At 43.4% G+C, this 19,956-nt stretch overlaps 1 protein-coding gene across 2 annotated transcripts; it reads left to right on the top strand.

Moving 5' to 3' along the window:
• Positions 1 to 10,757: 10,757 nt before the first annotated feature.
• Positions 10,758 to 12,745, top strand: LOC100278375 (uncharacterized). 2 transcript variants are annotated; one of them, XR_002265444.3, is made up of 3 exons: positions 10,857 to 11,588; positions 12,060 to 12,149; positions 12,265 to 12,630. XR_002265444.3 is itself a non-coding variant. In NM_001151672.4 (2 exons), exon 1 carries the CDS (start codon positions 10,957 to 10,959, stop codon positions 11,557 to 11,559), a length of 603 nt encoding a protein of 200 aa, NP_001145144.2. In that variant the 5' UTR covers positions 10,758 to 10,956; the 3' UTR covers positions 11,560 to 11,588; positions 12,265 to 12,745. The 2 variants fall into 2 exon arrangements, 1 of the variants encoding a protein (NP_001145144.2); NM_001151672.4 differs by lacking the exon at positions 12,060 to 12,149 and having other exon boundaries at positions 10,758 to 11,588; positions 12,265 to 12,745.
• Positions 12,746 to 19,956: the final 7,211 nt, after the last annotated feature.

The following is a 19,956-nucleotide window of genomic DNA, read 5'->3' as shown; positions in this document are numbered from 1 at the left end:
AACCCGAAAGCAGGATGAACGGACGCCGAAGCTGTGGCCGAAGGAGCTTCGGCTTATTATAATGACGAAGGTGGAAGATGAAACCGACCTAAAGGGGAAAAGACTACTTAATCCTTGATAGCTCGCCTTATGACTAGCAGCAAATGTCAGGGACATGAATGTAATTTTGTCCGGGCTGCGTCCCGTGCCTATAAATAGATGAACAGTAACACCATACTGTTCACGCTGAATTGTAATCACTCTCATGTCACTCTCGCGTTTCCACCTTCTAGAAAGCCGAAGGTATTAATGTAATATAAATATCATTGATGTTTATCCATGTTATAAAATGAGAATATAAATAACCTAACGACTCTTAATGATTATTCACATTCTTTAGTGTTCCATATGTTTTTATTTATATTCGTTCACTGAGATGATGAAGGTATGCCCTTCATGACCTTCGTCTGAAGATCATTATATCCCAAGGGATATAATACTTCGAAGGACGAAGGCCTCTAATCGTTAACAATTGTGTTGCTTTGTTCTTGATGTTTATCATCCGAGAACATGGACCAACAATAGCTATCACCACCGAGCATTCAATCTCTAATGTATTCTTAGTGGAATCAATTGGTTATAATTTGCTTTCTGTAAGTCAATTATGTCATATGGGTAATAATTTCTTATTTATAAATATTTATGTATATGCCTTTAGAAGAAGTGATGGTTCATTAGCTTTTAAAGGTGTATTGGATGGCAAGCTTTATTTAGTCGATTTTACTAAAGAGAATGCCGATCTAGATGCATGTTTAATTGCTAAGACTAATTTGGGCTGGTTCTGGCATCACCGTCTAGGACATGTTGGAATGAAAAACCTTCATAAGCTTCTAAAGGGAGAACATGGGTTAGGACTAACAGATGTTTGTTTTGACTTTTGAGAAAGACAGACCTTGTGCAGCTTGCCAAGCAAGGAAGCAGGTGGGAACAAGTCATCCAAGCAAGAATGTGATGACGACATCAAGACCATTGGAGCTTCTCCATATGGATCTCTTCGGGCCCATTGCTTATCTTAGCATCGGCGGAAGTAAGTAGGGTCTTGTAATTGTTGACGACTATTCCCGCTTCACGTGGGTATTCTTTTTACAGGATAAATCTAAAACTCAAGAAACCCTCAAGCGCTTTTTAAGGCGTGCTCTAAATGAGTTTGAGCTAAAGGTGAAGAAGATAAGAAGCAAAAATGGATCTGAGTTCAAGAACCTGTAGGTGGAAAAATATCTTGAGGAGGAAGGCATCAAACATGAGTTCTCTGTTCCCTACAGACCATAACAAAATGGTGTAGTGGAGAGGAAGAATATGATGCTCATTGACATGGCAAGGAAGATGCTTGGAGAGTACAAGACGCTAGAACAATTTTGGTCGGAAGCCGTGAATCCGGCTTGCCATGCCATAAACCATCTCTACCTTCATCGCCTCCTCAAGAAGACGGCCTATAAACTTCTTACCGGTAACAAACCCAATGTCTCTTAATTTCATGTATTTGGGAGCAAATGCTACATCTGGGTGAAGAAAGGTAGGCATTCAAAGTTTGCTCCCAAAGTCATTGAAGGGTTCTTACTTGGTTATGGCATAAATACAAAGGCATATAGAGTATTCAACAAATCTTCGGGTTTAGTTGAAGTCTCTAGTGATGTTGTATTTGGTGAGACTAATGGCTCTCCAAGAGAGCAAGCTAATCTTGATGATGTAGATGAAGATGAAGGTCCAACGGCCGCAATAAGAACTATGGAGATAAGTGATGTGCGACTACAGGAACAACAGGAACAAGATCAACCCTCTTCCTCAACAATGATGCAACCCCCAACTCAATATGAGGAATAGGTACCTCAAGATGGAGGCATGGTTCAAGGAGGAGCACATGAAGAAAAAGGACAAGGACGAAGAAGAACCACATGCACCTCAAACTCAAGTCTGGGCCACCATTCAAAGGAATCATCCGGTGGATCAAATCCTTAGTGACATCAGCAAGGGAGTAACTACTCGTTCATGATTGGCCAAATTTTGTTAGCATTACTCCTTTGTTTCTTCTATTGAGCCCATTAGGGTAGAACAAGCCTTGCAGGATTCGGACTGGGTGTTGGACATGCAAGAAGAGCTCAACAACTTCAAAAGAAATGAAGTGTGGAGCCTAGTGCCACGTCTGAAGCAAAATGTTGTGGGAACCAAGTGGGTGTTCCGTAATAAGCAAGATGAGTATGGGGTGGTGACAAGAAACAAGGCTCGACTTGTGGTAAAAGGATATGCCCAAGTTGCAGGTTTGGATTTTGAGGAGACTTTTGCTCCTATAGCTAGGCTTGAGTTGATTAACATTTTATTGGCCTATGTTGCTCACCATTCTTTTAAGTTCTTTCAAATGGACATGAAGAGCGCTTTCCTCAACGGTCCAATCAAGGAGGAGGTGTATGTGGAGCAACCCCTAGCTTCGAGGAGGACAGGTATCCCGACCATGTCTATAAGCTCTCTAAGGAGCTCTATGGGCTTAAGCAAGCTCCAAGAGCATGGTTTGAATACCTTAGAGATTTTCTTATTTCTAATATGTTCAAGGTTGGGAAAGCTAATCCTACTCTTTTTACTAAGACTTGAAGTGGTGATTTGTTTGTATGCCAAATTTATGTCGATGACATAATATTTGGTTCTGCTAATCAAAAATTATGTGAGGGGTTTAGCTTGGTTATGATGCAGAAATTCGAGATGTCAATGATGGGCGAGTTGACTTATTTCCTCGGATTTCAAGTAAAACAACTCAAGGAAGGGACGTTCATCTCTCAAACAAAGTATACACAAGACTTGCTCAAAAAGTTTGGGATGAAGGGTGCAAAGCCCGCTAAGACACCAATGGGAACCGAGTAACACTTGGATCTTGACAAAGGAGGTAAGTATGTTGATCAAAAGGCATATTGATCTATGATAGGTTCATTACTTTATCTTTATGCTAGTAGACCGGAGATAAAGCTTAGAGTATGCATGTGTGCTAGATTTCAATCCGACCCCAAGGAATGTCACCTTGTGGTTGTGAAGCAGATTCTTCGATATTTAGTTCATTCGCCTTGCCTCGGGATCTGGTATCCAAAAGGGTCTATCTTTGACTTAATTGGATATTCAGACTTCGACTATGTTGGGTGCATGGTTGATTGAAAGAGCACATCAGGGACTTGTCGGTTTCTAGGAATGTCCCTAGTGTCCTGGAGCTCAAAGAAACAAACATCTGTTGCCCTATCCACCGCCGAGGTCGAGTATGTTGCTGCAGGTCAGTGTTGCGCGCAACTAATTTGGATGAGCAAAACCATCTAGGACTATGGCTACAATCTGAGCAAAGTCCCACTCCTATGTGATAATGAGAGTGCAATCCGTTTAGCAGACAATCTTGTTGAACACAGACGCACTAAGCACATAGACATCCGGCATCACTTTTTGAGAGACCATCATCAAAGGGGAGATATCGATGTTTGCCATATTAGCACCGAGAACCAGCTAGCCGATATCTTCACCAAGCCTTTAGATGAGAAAAGGTTTTGTAGGTTGCGTAGTGAGCTAAATGTCTTAGATTCGCGGAACTTGGATCGATCTATAGCATACATGAGTCTTTATGCCTTTGATCATGTTCCTTTAAGCATTATTGCCTTTACTTGCTTATTTTGGTGCTCAAGTTGTAAAATGCCATCCCCAGACCTCACAAGTCCTTGTGTAAATGATGCATATATTTAGGGGGAGGATATGCTACAACTTGGCCCGTTGGGACTAATATGTTTTCTTGAGTGATTTTGATATAGTCTCAAAGGTGGATTGAAAGGGAAACTGTGGACTTGGACAAAGAAAAGGCTTCCACTGCATTACAGTATCAATGTCTCTTGTTCCAAGTCACTATTGTGTTGTCTCATTTCCCTGGTTTTTTATTTGCAATTTTTTTGGTAAGGCAAAGGGGTTTAAGGCCACTAGTTTTTCCGTTTTGGTGCTTAATGCCAAAGGGGGAGAAATTAAGGTCAAAGCAACTGGAACGGCTACCACTTGTGAATTTTTGAAAAATTTAAGTGCAAGTATACTTGTTTTTTTATCAAAACCCTCTTATTGCAAAAAAATACTCTCTTGTGGGGGAGAAATTTGATTATGGGAAAAGGGGGAGTTTCTGGCTTTTTGATCAAAACTAGTCTTGAAAGATATTTTTGATTTGCCAAAACAAAGTGTTTTGACATAGAGATAGGAAAATGAATTTGCTTTGGGAAAACAAACCAAGTGGTGGCAAAATGATCCAATTATGCCAAACCATGTGACAGTTCAATTGGTTTTGAGTTGGACATCAATTTGCACATTTTTGATCACATTTGGATATGTTAGTGCATTTTGAGTTGCTTTTGATGTGTTGGCGTGAATCGCCAAAAAGGGGAGATTGAAAGGGAAATGTGCCTTTATGCCATTTCTATATTGTTTTGGTGATTAAATGCTCAACACATTACATTTAGACTAACATCCTCTTACATGAGCAAATGAGCATAGGTACGTAAAACAAATTGAGCTTGGAAAAGGGCAAAGTACCAATCTACATGGTACCAAGTGAAAAAGGTAAGCTCTAGACACTTAGTCAATTTTTTGTGTACTAATCATACTTGTCTAAGTGCTAGGGACCTTATGAAGTTAAGCCAAAAAGACCAAAAGAGACTTACATTGAAAAAGGAGAAGGTGGACTACTATGCGTTGCACCAGACGTCCGACCCACCGGACAGTCCGGTGCACGGTCCACCGAATAGCCTGCTCTCGAGAATTTTAGTCGGCGTCGGCTATAATTCATCGGACCATCCGTGTGGTGCGCCGGACAGTTCGGCCAACGACTAGTGGCCAAGTCGGCCGAGGGCCAATAATCACATGGTGCACCAGACGGTCCGATGCCCCTAGAACAAGAAACCAGCCAATCAGGGGTTTCGTAGCCGTTGCACTGTTCACTATCCGATCTGGACCAGATAGTCTGGTGTACCCACGGACAGAAGGCAACCAGGGCCTTCCAAATGGAGCTCCAACGGCTCCTAAGTCCCTTGGGGCTATAAAAGGGACCCTAGGTGTATGGAGCACAATACCAAGCATCCTTCGAACATCCTACAACACCGGGACACTGCGACCATGCCATTGCTTTGCTAGACAGAGATTTGAGCACGAGTTTTTGAGTTGTAACTCCACTGCGTTGCCACCTGTGCTCTTCTCTCGACTTGTGTGCGTATGTTGATGTGATTTTGTCTCTTGTGTGTGTCTCTACTCCCCCTTACTCTTGTGGTTTATTTGAGATCAATTGTGTAAGGAGTGAGAGACTCCAAAGTGTGGAGATTCCTCACAACGGGAAAAACTTGAGATAAGAAAGAGAACCGTGGTACTCAAGTTTGATCATAGGATCACTTGAGAGAGGTTGAGTGCAACCCTCGTCCACTGGGACGCCACAATGTGGAGTAGGCAAGAATATTACGCTTGACTGAACCACGGGATAAAAATCACCATGTCACTTATCTACTTTACTGCGATTCTGTTCTTTCTAGCACTTCACTTCACTTACAATATTGCTCTATGTTTAATACTCATCTTGTGAGAGAAATTAAGTTAAGAAGTCCTTTCCTCTCACACTCTTCATTCGAACTTGGTTTTTGGTCTCACTAATCCATTTTAGACCAAGTTTGTTTTTGTTGAGCTATTTTTTACATGATCACCGATTCCCCCCCCTTCCAGGTGCTCTTAGTGTCCTATACCACCCTCATGGTTGTACTGTTTTCCCGAGTGGTCTCTCAACGAACAGATCCTTATGGAGAGGTACACGGGAAATAGCCCGAGCCCCCTAAAATCCCACAAGCTCATAATCATAATCAGAATGAAACATCGTATCATAAAGTAATTCTCATCATATTTGTTGATTAGGGTAAGGCACTAACTTGTAGCTAATCATAATAGCCCAACCCAAAAAGGTAATCAAGGACAGGATAAATAGAAAGCTAGTTAATCATAGTATGCGGGACAATGAATTATAAAGTAAATAGGACATAATAGGTTAGAGGACACTTGCCTTCACCAAACTTCTGCTGCTCAAGGGCTTCTCCTGCAACTTCCTCAGACTCCGCGAACGGAACGTTATCTAAGCGAGTGCGAACATACTTTCAACATTCTTAAAACAAAAAGGAATCGTGCACCATACAAGTTAAAACTTAAACATGTGCAATACAAAATAGAGCTCACTTTTACGGTCACACGAGAAGAAGAAACGCCGAGATCGAAGCTACGATTGAGAAGTTATCGAGTTTACGTTATACAAATATGAACTAGAACATTTAATTCGACATACTTGCATTAATCGACATTTATTAAATGTAAACTAGAGTTATTACCAAGTTTTAATAATTCTACTACACTAATAGCTCTCAGTTAAACAAGTAATTTAAATATTGTTGATGACTCTAAGCGACACGAATTAATGGCGCAAGACGAAATGCGCGATGTGCGAAACAACACGGCAGCACGCGCGTGGCGCGTAGACAAATGCGTCATGCGAGGACTAAATAGGTAACACGTTTATTCTAACAATTATTAATAAAGAATATTTCAGTTAATATTAACTACGTTGGTGTTTGTTTATAAACGTGCAAGTTAAAACCCTAAATTAGATTTAATTGAAACAGTACTTTAGTAATCATTAGTCAAACAAATATTTAATAAATTAAATAAAATATGTAACAACAGAGAATAATACTTCTAACATGTAGACAATTTTAATACGAATCTAACGCGACTTGAACGGAGCGAATCGGATTTAAAATGCAAAAGATATCACAATTTTAAATTAAAACACATCTCTGCGCACAATTTTAAAATACTCCAAGGACCTTTTCACAAAAACACCATCTCCTTCCTCCGTCCATCTTCTTCCTCTCACCATGGCACGAAAGGAGGAGGGGGGAGGGGAAGCCGCCGCCGCAGGGGACCGAGCCGACCGTGGAGGGGGGCCAGGCTGTGCGCCACCACAGGAAGGAGGGCGAGCGCCACCACGGGGGGGCGTGGGGGGAGGGGAAAGAGGCGTGGGGGAGAGGGGAGAGGGAGGGAGGGGCTGCACATACGAGAACAAAAAATGGAGAAACTACATGGACAACAATGGAGGGAAGCTCACCGGAGAAGACGGAGTTCGCCGGAGCCGAGAAGAAAATCATCGATTAGTTGCGAACTGATGGTTGGATCAACTAATCAAAAGCGTTGGGAGACAAAGCTCTCGACGATATGAACGCAGTGCTACCCTCGGATTCTGCCAATGACACACAGATTGACAGTAATTGCTCGCCGGAGTTAGAACCGCCTCAAACTTCGGTGAGCAATTCCGAGATTTGTGGATCGAGTCTGGGGAAACAGTTTTAGGATTTGGAAAGGGTTCAATGAGAGGCTTCCAACCATATATATTGCTAGGGTTTGAAGATATTTTATTTTTCATAATAATCCCATTTTTTAAATTAAAATAATTCCATAAAAGGATGAAATCGTTTTTAATGTCCAAAAAATATCTCAAAGGCTCCAAAAACTCTAGAAAAATTTCTAGACATGATTTGGAACCTAATGATCTAAAAAACATATTTAGGACTTTTGAAAAAAGTACCTCAAATAAATAGATTTTGAATTTCAGAAAATAAAAAAACCAGAAAAATATAAAAATTTACCGAAACACCTACAAGACATATTAACATGTTTCAAGCACTTATTGCACTTAAAAACACTATGCAACAGCATGAATGCAACAACTAAGACCCTTCTAGCGTTCACGCCAACATAAAACAAAATAACTCTCTATTGCTTTAATAAAGGGAAAAGAAAAGCGAAGAAAGGAAAGTGTAACACCTAAATTTTGAGTACAGAGCAAAGAAGTTTTTTATACCCCAAAATTCAGGGTGTTATAGCCAGAGAGCTGTAGCTCAAAGGCTTGTTCCAGGTGGCACTAAGGAGGAAAACCACCAGACTCTCTGGTGTGAGAAGTCAGCGCGCCAATGGTCAAATTGCAACGGTAAAATCCAACGGCTATATGCACCGGACTATGCGGTGCCTACCACCGGACTGTCCGGTGTGACATAGAAAGTTGTTGTTTCTTCTCCAACGGCTAGTTTCGAGTTGGAGCCTATATATACTTCACCCAACCGGTTATTCAAAGGTGTGGGAGCTCAAGCAACATACCAAGGAAGGTTATACACATCTTCAAGTGCTCAACCACCCAAGTGCTTAATAGAATCACTCGGTGAATAGCGTAGGTGCTTTGCGAAGTGCTTAGGTTAGTTAGACTGCTATTGCACTTGCTTTAGGAGATCCCTAGTTAGTTGAGTGAGTTTAGAAAAAAACCTACATAACCCCTCAGCTCTTGCGCGAGTTGTTGCAATATTGTACCAAGTGCGGTAAAAGTCTTGTGAGACCGTGTCAACCTCGTTTGTGACATGGCCGCCACCGTGTATCGAAGGGAACAAGGTCGGCGGCGTTTCGGCCGGAAGCTCGATAGTGAAGACGGCGAGAAGCATCTGATACGAGCTGGAAGCGGAGCACCACGTGGAGAAGGCCCGAAGTTGTCTATGAAGTTAGTCGTCCGTAGTGCTTGGTCCCCGCGTGGGCTACCCTTTGCGTAGGGGCACCAACGAGGATTAGTCAGGACCTTGTGTGGTTCTGGATCTCTCGGTAAAAATATTGGAGTCGTCCATGTGAGTTTGCATCTCTACCTTTCCTCCTTACCTTCCGCATTTACATTAAGTACTTAAGTTTCAATCTCTCCTTTCTAGTTAAAATATTTAGGATTGGAACTTAGGTTGCAAAATTCCTTATGCGGTAGAGATTGCAACACTTAGTCAAAACCCAGTTTGCACAATCTAGTTTACATTTTTTGGATAGGTTTTGTTCTAGGGATTTATTTGTGGCCTACTTTAGAGCGAAGTTTTTAGAAGTCTAATTCACCTCCCTCTTAGGCGTCACCATTTCCTACATGTACTTAGGTCCAGCTACCGTCTCTCAGACTCGTATAAGTACATCTATTATGTACATGAATGAGACACACGTAACAAGACGCTACAGTTCACTACCTAATGTTGTATCGTGCACTTGAGCCCTGATGGTTCCCGAGTGCTTGGGCCCACTACACGGACAAAATTCATTTTCGGTGGCCTGCCAGGAGCCGCCGAAAATAGGGTCCATGCCGCCAAAAATAAGCTATTTTTGGCGGTTCATGGCCGTCAAAAAATTAGGCGAAAATAACTAATAATTTTCGACGGCCAGGGCCCGGTCGGCGGCGGTCTCACGAGCCGCCGAAAATAGCGACCACTGAAATTTTGTCACGCTTATTTTCGGCGGCCCACACATGGCCGCTGAAAGTAATTTCAAAGAAAAAATATGATAGAAATGTAAAAAACAGGAATTTCAACAACAATATAATCACAATAATATGAAAGAAATAACAATTCCAGAATTACATATATTTAACATAAAGTTGGTAACTAAAAGTTAGTAATTAAAAGATCAAGAACTCAGAGTGCTTGGGCCGCCCATCTGATCACGTGTCAGCAGGTCCAACATTGAGATTATTTAGTGAAACCATAAGTTGGTAACTAAAAGCTCAAGAACTCAGAGTATGCTATCTCCATGGGGCAATAATTTTAGTATACAATGATTCTGCAGTCGTTTCTTATCATTCTTTGTTTATCGCTCTATGTGCTCAAATGCCAAAATGCGCTGACTAGTTTGTATCATACAAATGACACTTCTACAAACAACACCCATTGCTGAAACCGCAACTGCACACCAAAATTAACATCACAGCAGCCCATTAAAGAAGTCAGCAATGATGTTGTCACATGGAAAATGCAGTACATTACTTTGACACAGGAAAAAGAATCGCCTAACTATGGATCTGATTAGCGAGTCATGTTTAGTGGAATGGACATATCCTCCGTTTCTCCGAGAAGCAATATTTAGCATTGATTTATGACGACTATTTGGATGTTAGTAGAGTCCAAGTGGGCCTGCCCCTGCATGTGCAGGCATGTGCATGGTCTGCCTCTGGCCCTTCTGCCCATCACCCCAACCCCATCTCTCCTTCTAACGTGTCCCCCCACAGAAAGTGTACCCTTTCTCCTCTTCTTTTCCTTTTTTCCCGTACCATCTTTCTTACTTGAGACCTCGCCTTTTGTTTCTTACTCCCTAAGTTTATTTAATTGTTTGGACACAAATTTTAAGAAAAAGATGCTCTCTCCAGTGGAAGTTATATAACCGCTTTTGACAGTTAAAATGACCGTTCGGGGTTGGGGACGGGTGGGTCCTCTGATTTATCGGAGATATTTTCGCTTTGTGCATACCAATTTTTTTTACTTAATTTATTTGAACACAACGTGTATTGTCTTGGGAAAATAATTGGCCCCTCTATTATAAAAAGAGTGCACTTTTTAGTTTGGATCTAAGATGATTTTTTATAAAAAATACTAGGTACGCCTATAAATATTATTATCAACATTTATATCTTCAGATCAGTGATTAGTGTAATGGTTACTTATTCAGTATCGTAACCTCTCCACATGGAACCACAATATTCATCACACACAAAAAAAAACTAGATAGTACAGTACTAAAATGTCCACATCCCAAACAGGGCCCTTTGTTTGAATAAAATCCAAATGGATGGTTCAAAGCAGAACAATATACCCTGCACGCTGCGCAATGAATAGCAGCTGAGCAAGACCACATGCAACTTTCTTGGGCTCTCACCTAGCTAGCTGCTTTATATTCACATAAACCTCTGCTCTTGGAGCTGGAGCTCCTACAGCACTACAAACCCATCCATCACCTTTTTCTCCTACTCTTCCTTCCAAGAACCAATTGGAAGAAAAACAGAAAGCGAAGGAACGAACGAAGCTAGCCATTGCTTGTTTGTCGCGATTGACACCAATGCATGCCCCGAGGAGGTTCAAGAAGGCCTTCATGGCGCAGCTTCTGCTGAGCCTGCGTGCGGCCGGCCAGGCGTCCAAGTCCATGGGCCTCCGGGAGCGCCGGGACGCCGTGCGGCTCTCCTCCGACGTGGCGATGGCGCTGGCGTCCGCGCGGGCCCGCGCGGCGCCACGCTCGACGGTTTGGGCCCGCGCGCTCATCGCCAGGCACGCGGCGGAGCAGCGCAACGAGGCGCTCATGCGCCGCATCATGGGCGGCGCCGGCTACGAGATGGCCGCCGCGGCGGTGAGGGCCAGGAAGGAGGCTCGGTGCCGGAGGATCGTGAGGAGGTCGCGCCGGGTATGCAGCGGCGTCGGGAGGAAGAGGAGGAGCTTGCTGGCGGCGGAGGGCGGCGGAGGCATCAGATGCAGCGCAATGGCGGCGGCCAGGAGGATGGTGAAGGCGAGGCTGCAGGTGCTGAGGAGCCTTGTGCCTGGAGGGGAGGCGATGGGTGGCCTCTCCCTACTCACCGAGACGCTGGATTACGTTGTGTGCCTCAAGGCACAGGTGGAGCTAATGCAACGCTTGTGCAAAGGATCCTGTTCCCAGTCCCAGCTTGGCTGAGGAGATGACATCATGTCTCACATCTCAGGGTAAAGTCTCGTGTCCTCGCTCTAGCTCTGCAATCTTTTGAACTTGTTGTGCGTCTTTTGATAATTTGATGGTATGTGATCTAGTTTAATGTATATGCGATGTGAAGTAATTATAGATATATTAGTCCTTGGATCTCCTATTTGTTTCTTTATATTTTGTTGAGCATCATAATGTTTAATATTCTGAATTCAGGGTTTTTATCTTGAGTTATTATTAATACATCGCTAGTACCGTACTGCTGTACCACTCGTTAGTGATTGAAATGTCTCTTCTTTTACACGAGTGTGACGATGTATCTGTGGTACATTCCATATGGCATTATATTACTCTCAAGTTTTAGGTTACCCTTCCACTTCCATGTCACACACCTTATTCTTTCTGCAAATTAAAAAGTCCATGACTTGAATTTCCATTTAAATGCACAGTACGTTGTTTACTGAAATATATAGCTAACTTGCCTCCTTTTCTAGTTCATGATTGTGATCTGCCCAAAAGGATCGATCTTCTTTACTTAATAAGCTTACTTTTGCGACATTAACAGCACGACAATCTATCTAAAGGTGCTTCTTTTTAACCTTACTTGGGACACTGAAGAATATGAATGACTTGCTGTGACAAACAATTTCCCATATATACCCTCCATCGCTGTCAGTAACGTTTGCCTGGTGATTGCAGGGACGGAGCAGCAACTGCGAGACTGCAGGGGCCATGCATGCACAAAAGGCAAGGACCGCAAGCAACTGAAGCCGTCTGGATGGGTGGGCGTGGCAGAGCTCCGATGAATTGTCTCCGTGAGCCAACTTTACTATACATATAGCTAGCAGTACTAGACGTACCGGTGTAATGTAACTACTGTCCAAGTACATGTCGCTGCAAAGATGGGCTTGGTTTTGCTGTATCACCTCACAGGAGAGGATGAACACAAGCCATCATCCATTTGGTGAGTCATGTTTTGTCGTTAAATAATAACTAGCAAATCTTGGTTTATTGGGTGGGCAAAATATAATATTCTCTTGCACGTGGATTCTGGAGTCTTGAAGAGATGGGCATCTTTGTGGTCAAAGGCTCTGTTGGTGTATGTTCAGAATATGGCATAATATTACTAGCATGTATGTACCGGTAAGGATAACAAAGAGGTGGTGTGATCAATGGTGATTTAATTATAATGAAATTAAAATAATCATATTTTCGAGTAGGAATTTCTAGTCCAAAATGACTCTTATTATTGTGTACCGGGAGAGGGAGCAATTATTTGTCTCTACGGCCACTTAAGTATAACTCTATGGAGACAGCTAACAAATTTGTATTTTTTTGCCTTATTAACTTATGGTGTGTTAGGTTGGGGAATGAAATAAAATGGAGCGGCGCTATTCTAGTTTCTGAGAATGGAATTGTTCCGTTCTATGTTTGGCAAGCAGAGCGGAGCCACTCCATTTTTTATTTGCTGAAGAGTAGAATAGAGCGGAGCCGTCCCGTTCTTTGTTTGATCAGAGAGCCATATGAGTGTGGAGGGGAGGAGAGGAGAGCGCTCACTTCCAGTCATTTTGGTCGGAGAGCCATATATCGTAACTATTTATGATATATTCCTATATGGAGACTCTACAAGCCACTCCACTCCTCTTTCGTTGAAAACCAAACATCCAGAAAATAGGATTGGAACCGCTCCATTCTTCTCCACTTCTCAACCAAACGCACCCTTAGGTTCTTCGGTTAGTAGCAGTAGGATAGACATTTTAACATACTAGAACTAAGAGTAAGCAGTGTCCTATATATGTCTTCAAATAAACTTTCTCCTAAGTTAGGATCTATCAATTCTTCACTTTAACCCGTCTAATTTTTTTCGAGAAGACCAAAAATTGAGTAAAATGCACTATCTGTTCTCGAATTTGGCACACTATGTCATTAGACCCCCGAACTCAAAAAAACCAGAAAACAAAAAACAGGTTCTCGAACTTTGTCGGCCTAAGCGACACAATATGCCAAGTTCATGGACCGCTAGTGCATTTTATTTATGTTTTTAATGAGTGGTATACATGTTATAATGATACATCTTTATCTTGTATACCTTAGCATCATTTAGTAGTGACAATCTTCCCACGAATTTCATAATCGTGCATGTGTGTAAGCTTGTGTCACACCCGAATTTAAGGGCAAACACGGGCTCGTCTCAAATGTGTGCTAGGATTAAGTCTCACACATATGATGACTCATGGTATAGAAATCAATGTCACATATTTATTATATAATAGAAGTTCTGTATAAAATAGCTAAATAAATACATCATATAACGACAACGATCCTCCATAACCATAGTTGACTGTGAGACGACGGCCTAGACCTCTTCGAACTCATCGTAGCATCCTTCATGTTCCTACATCGGTACCTGTTCTTGATTAGTATGAGTACAACAAGGGTGAGCTCACATACGTTCATCGCTCATCAAGTGTGGGGAATAATGTGCATGAGCTCACTTACGTTGGAGGCTCATATGAAGTGTAAGGCTTACCGAGGAAGATGGATAAGGCTGAGCATTGCTTTTAATAAGTTGGTCAAAAATTTATTAGCATTTACTAAGTATAAGTGTTTACATACCCAATTAAATAATAGATCACAATTATAATAAATCCCACAATGCAGTGTGTCGGGTACCTGAGAATAGGATACCCAAAGAAGGCCCGAAGGCCTCCCAAATATGGCCCACTAACGGGCCAGCCCACCTGCCAAGAAGCTTGGCGTGAAGGTCCAAAAGACTTCTCGATGACGCCCCGCCAAGACGACCAGCCCACCTGCCGAACAAATATTGTCGAGCTACCCAGCGAGAGGAGCTACCGACCAACATGTCCGCCGAGCAACCCAGCAAGGCGGGGCTACCGACCAACCTGTCTATCGAGCAACCCAACGAGGCAGGGCTGCCGACCAACCCAGGAAGACGACAGCCAACTCTGTCAGGCGAACACCTCTACTGAAAGGAAGAGCCAAACTAGTACTATCGAGCCACATTGGCACAATGGGACATCACTAAGCCATGCCCAAATCGTGGAAGCGGTGCTAAAGGGTCTCTATCAAGCACGACGCTGGATATGTATCCCCGCTGACCAGTGGGATCGGACAACCCTAACCATAGGGACCTCAGCATCGGGGTCTCTACAGTGACCCATACACCGGAAGGGACAGGGAAATACGACGTACCAGACATGCACCTACACATAATGAAGGGTGACGTTAAGGGGATGATAGAAGATGAAGCTATACCGAAGACATCCCTGAACCGCACCATGAACTGACTTGACTGGACCCACCAAGCACCACCACGTCTAAATCGGAGTAGCTACAAGAACCCATTGGAAGGCGGATGAGACGCGACACCATACTAGAGGTATGGCAGCACACGACCCATCAAACGACTCCATAGGGGCTATGAGGCCCAGGAGCCGGAGGCCAAACTCTACCCCAATAGAGTACAAGTTCTCATTGTAACATCTACCCTTGAGCTATAAAAGGGCAAGCCAACCCCCATCCAAGACATGACACAGCTTCACACAAGCACCCAACGGTAACATGCTCGAAGCAATATTACTTTTAGCACTGCACTGGACTAGGGCTCTAGCCTGAACTAGTATAATCCACTCATCTCAGATCCACCTTCGAGCCCCCCGTAGCTTTCCATTCACAGTGAGTCCGTGCTAGCATCCCTGCTGAACACAAATCTTATTGTCCCCCGGTTCAAGAAGGAGTGTGTTGCCATTCAGAAAGATGCTTCCCCTTACCCGACCAAGGAGCTAGAAGTCCTGCCACATCTCCATCTCCTCCAGGTCGTTGATGGCGAACGCCAGCTTGCCATCCGGGGAGGAGCAGTCCTGCCACGTAAGTCGTGGCCATCCTCACGCAAAGGGATCTCTCCTAACGGGGATGATGGCGGTGCTCTCCTCGTTGAGGAAGAGCATGGTATGATCAAGGATGGGGACCTCGGTCTGATCCAAGGGATCGACGTCACGATCGCCAGCTACCTTCCTGCCCCGGTCAGAGGCTAGGGAACCGGAGATGGAGATCGCCGATGCCACCACCAATGTCACGCCAGCATACCCTGGACCCTCCGTGTATGGGCCAACGATGGCTCGGCATGCGTCTAAGATGGCACCAGATCTGACGCCCAAGGCATTACGGGTGTAACACCCAAAATCATATTTTGGGATTTTCTCCCAAAGAAAATGAGTTAGAGTGTACCTTAAGAATATATTCCTTTCTTTGCAAAATACATTTCCCTAAAGAACATAAATAGTAAGATTAAACTTGTGGGTAGCTCGAAGCTTAGAATTAAACTTTGAAAACTAGAGAAAACATCATCAAATATTGACCTCGTGGACTATTCTTAAATAATCACTTTGTGTTTAGGAACCTTCTTCTAGTAAAGATCAAATTAAAGACTCTTATACAAATTGATTTCTTTTAGGATGACATAATATTTATAAACATCCACTAAGACATTAAGATGACTATTTTCTAGAATAGTATAAATTTTGTGCATACAAGTGTTCAAATTTAAAATAAGTGGACTATTAGATAAAGTAAGTTAATAAATAAAATCGATAAAATTAAACTTACATTTCATACTGTGGTTTTAAGTGCACATTTAAAACTGAGTCAAAGTTTGAACTGGTTTTGAATCTAGTTTAAAATCTATGAATTGAAATAGAAAACAGTAAAAGAAAAACAAAAGAGAAAGAGAAACCTTCATCTGGGCCAAATCCCATTGCTTCGGCCCATCCTCCCTTGGATCCACGCGGCAGAGTGCTTCAACCGCGCGTCCGGGCGCTGACTGGGCGGTCCCTCGCGTCATACTCCTCTCATGCACGCGCGTACGTAAACCTCTGGCACTGACTCGTGGGCCCGGTCCTGCTTGGGTAGTGCACCTCCCCACTTACTCGCTGCATGTGGTGATGGAACCCGCTGGGGTTTGCTCCCGACCTTTCGATGAGAGTGGGGGATAATGCGATTTGAGGAGGATCGACGTTGTGCTGCCCGACTACAACACCAAGGGTTGTGCTGCGCCTTAGCGACAGTTACACCGCCTCCAATTTGTGTTGTTCTTGCTGTGCCAAGAACAACCTTGAACCTGCAAGCAAATCGAAGAACAAGCAAGAACAAGTGGACAAGCAAACAACACACAGACCTTGCCCAAAGGAGAAATCTGATACACACAAAGTTGGGGTTCTGAATCGAGCAAATCGGGTGGTCTAATCGACACACGCGTTTGCCAGGAAGTAGCAGCAGCTAAACTTACAACCAAACAAAACCCAAGTCTCAAATGGTGGCTGCTGGTGGTTTATATAGGTGGGGGAGCAGCCAAGAGGCATGGAGGGGTGTAAACCCTAACTTAGAATGGGCCCCTAGTGGTCTAAACTAGATACAAAGGCCTCATCCCAAGACTGGGTCTCAGCCCAAGAGTGGAAGAGTGAACGTCATTTTGGCAATTCTGCTTAACTCCTTTGAAATTTCGTCTTGAGGTTGAATCCATCTGAAAGTGGAGTTCAGGAGCTTTCCAATAAGTACTCATGGGCTTAAAACAATATTCGGAGCTAAGAGTTATGGCCTTCCGAAGTTGCTCCCTCCTGTAGGTCCGAACTGGTATGGTCCGATCAGATCATCCACACTTGCTTTCTTGTCGTGATTGCTCTTCCTCCAATCTGGTTCATGTCCGAAGTTCCTATGAATAAGAAAAGCATCACAAGAATTTAGTAGTACCCCATTCATGGATGATGGTTTATGGACAGCGAGGAACGAGTTTACCTGATAATTTAGCTCTCGTGCACGAGCTCTTGTCATTGGTCCTTGCTGCGTATTAGGTATGGGTGTATCATTGGGAGGGATGTCCTCATCATCCTCTCCTTGCATTTGAGTCGTCCTCGACTCAAGTTCATCTTCCTCGCCCAAATATGGTTTCAAATCTGCAATGTTAAATGTGGGGCTAACCCCAAAATCTGCAGGCAACTCAAGTTTGTATGCATTATCATTGATCTTAGCTACAACTTTAAAAGGGCCATCGGCTCTCGGAAGCAACTTTAACTTCCTCAAATCAGGAAATCGATCCTTTCTCAAGTGCAGCCAAACCAAATCACCTGGTTCAAAAGTGACATGCTTCTTTCCTCTACTACCAGCAAGTTTATATTTAGCATTCATGGTTTCTATGTTCTCCTTTATGGTCTCATGCATTTTCAACGTCAACTCAGCACATTGTTTAGCATCAAAATTCAATCTCTCAGAAGTTGGTAGAGGCAGCAAATCAATAGGGGCACGAGGTACAAATCCATAAACAATCTCAAAAGGGCTCTTTTTAGTAGTAGAATGTTGTGAACGGTTGTAAGCAAACTCAACACGAGGCAAACATTACACTTGGGAAACATTATTAATCATGTTTTTGAGGAGCTTCGGAAGACAAAGGCCCTCAACAGTAGCCCCTCGCAGTATTAATTTGTTATAATATCGAATCCAGACTGCGACGTGAACGAAGGCCTTAAGTCGAAGGTATGAAAAAACACCTTCCCTTTGCTAGAATAGCAATAGTCAATGACAAATGGGGTCGTCCAAATTGCAACGCACTGGGCGTATAAATATGTACCCACACCGGCAACATTTTATACGCCATTTCTGCCATTGCGTTATTTTCTCAAACTTTTTAGCTCTTGCTCTCTAGCTCTCGCCTGATTTTCAAGCTTTTCTGAGCTTTGGTTTAAAGACGTGTTTGCACCATGTCTGAGGAAAAGATGACTGAGGAGACGAGCTAAGTGAGGAGACGAAGTTGTTTGAAGAAAGGAAAGATGCAGATCCTTTTATCGCCAGATTTTTTGAGTTTATGTCAATAACAAACACAGAGAAGATTACTAAAGAGATACTGGAGGGTTTGTCTGAAGATACTGATGACAGTGATAGTTATGACGCAGAAAGTGGAGACGAGGACTCTGAAGATCGGCCGTGGTGACCAAGCCATGCCATCTTCGGAAAGTCGACTATTAAAGAAAATCATGTTAATGCTATGAGAGGGAGGTACTTCCGGGACATGACTATTATGAGGGTTGGAGGAGACAGCGCTGCTCCTACTCCTGAAGTAAATGAGGTGGTTATTTATCGAAGCTTTTTGAAAGCAGGGCTTCGGTTCCTGTTGAGCAAATTCTTGGTCGAAGTACTGAAGACGTTTCAGATCTTTCGTCATCAACTTACCCCTAAAGCTATAATCAGGATGGGTTTGTTTATTTGGGCTATGAGAAGTCAAGGATTGGAACCAAGCGCAAGGTGTTTTTGTAGCATGCATGAACTTCTGTACGAGACGAAGGCCACCGGGAAGGAGGAGTATCACAACAACTTCGGTTGTTACGGATTCATCGCTCGATCCAATGCAAGCTATCCAGTTCCCACATTCCGAAAGAGATGGCCTAGGGCCTGGATGGAAGAATGGTTTTACGTCAAGAATGATCTAATTGAAAGAGAAGACATTAAGGAAATCATCCAACTCCCTATCTGGTCTCGCTTCGGCCTTCAGAGGCCGAAGGTGATAATTGATCAGAAAGACAAAGCATGCCAGAAGGCTTTTAGCAACGTTTGCGCCTTCTTCGGTACAAGGGATATAGTTCAAGAGCACATAGCGTACAAAATATGGCCACTTGTAGAATACTGGGATATGCCGAAGGATACTACCGCCGAGTCAACTGAAGGTGGGTTGGTTCGATTGAAATACACCTTCAGGTTCAGAGACCGGTTTGATGAGCCAAATGACGATTGGCTAAAAAGTATTGAGGCTATTAGCGGCGAACTACTTGGAGCATATAGCAGGGCTGAAGATGATGCCTTGGCCGCAACCTTCAGGGGCCGAGGGAAGAAAAGATTAAACAAAGTATTTGATGCCATTGGCTTCGTATACCCTGATTATCACTACCCGCCGCAAAGGCAAGGGAAGAAAAGAAAAACTATCGCTTCGGCCATTACTGTTGTGTCGAAAGGCAAGAAGGTGAAGGTCCTGACCCACCGGCCACGATACATTGAACCGGCCGTAGTGCCTGAATTTGGTGAGGGGGCCTCTTCAACTGCCGAAGCTCGACAATCTACTTAGATTTTGCAGAGCATTGAAGAGCCGACTGTAGTGCTGAAGGTACCTACAGTCGGAGCAGCCGAAGCTAAGACTGTTAAGGCCGAAGAGCCACAGGCGGAAAAAATAGAGAAAATGCCTGAAATTCTGAGCCCACCAGCTGAGGCAAGTTTGCCGAAGGTGCAAAAGGCTCCTGCCGCAACTCCCAAGAGGAGGAGAATGGCCAATGTGTTGTTCGCTGTCTTGGAGACTACAAAGGCCTTGAGCCCTGGAGCTACTAAAAAAGATGC

This window comes from Zea mays, chromosome 10 (genome assembly GCF_902167145.1).
Source record: "Zea mays cultivar B73 chromosome 10, Zm-B73-REFERENCE-NAM-5.0, whole genome shotgun sequence".
NCBI lineage: Eukaryota > Viridiplantae > Streptophyta > Magnoliopsida > Poales > Poaceae > Zea > Zea mays.
The sequence above is the reverse complement of the archived record's forward strand: the minus strand, read 5'-3'. Positions and strand labels throughout refer to the sequence as shown.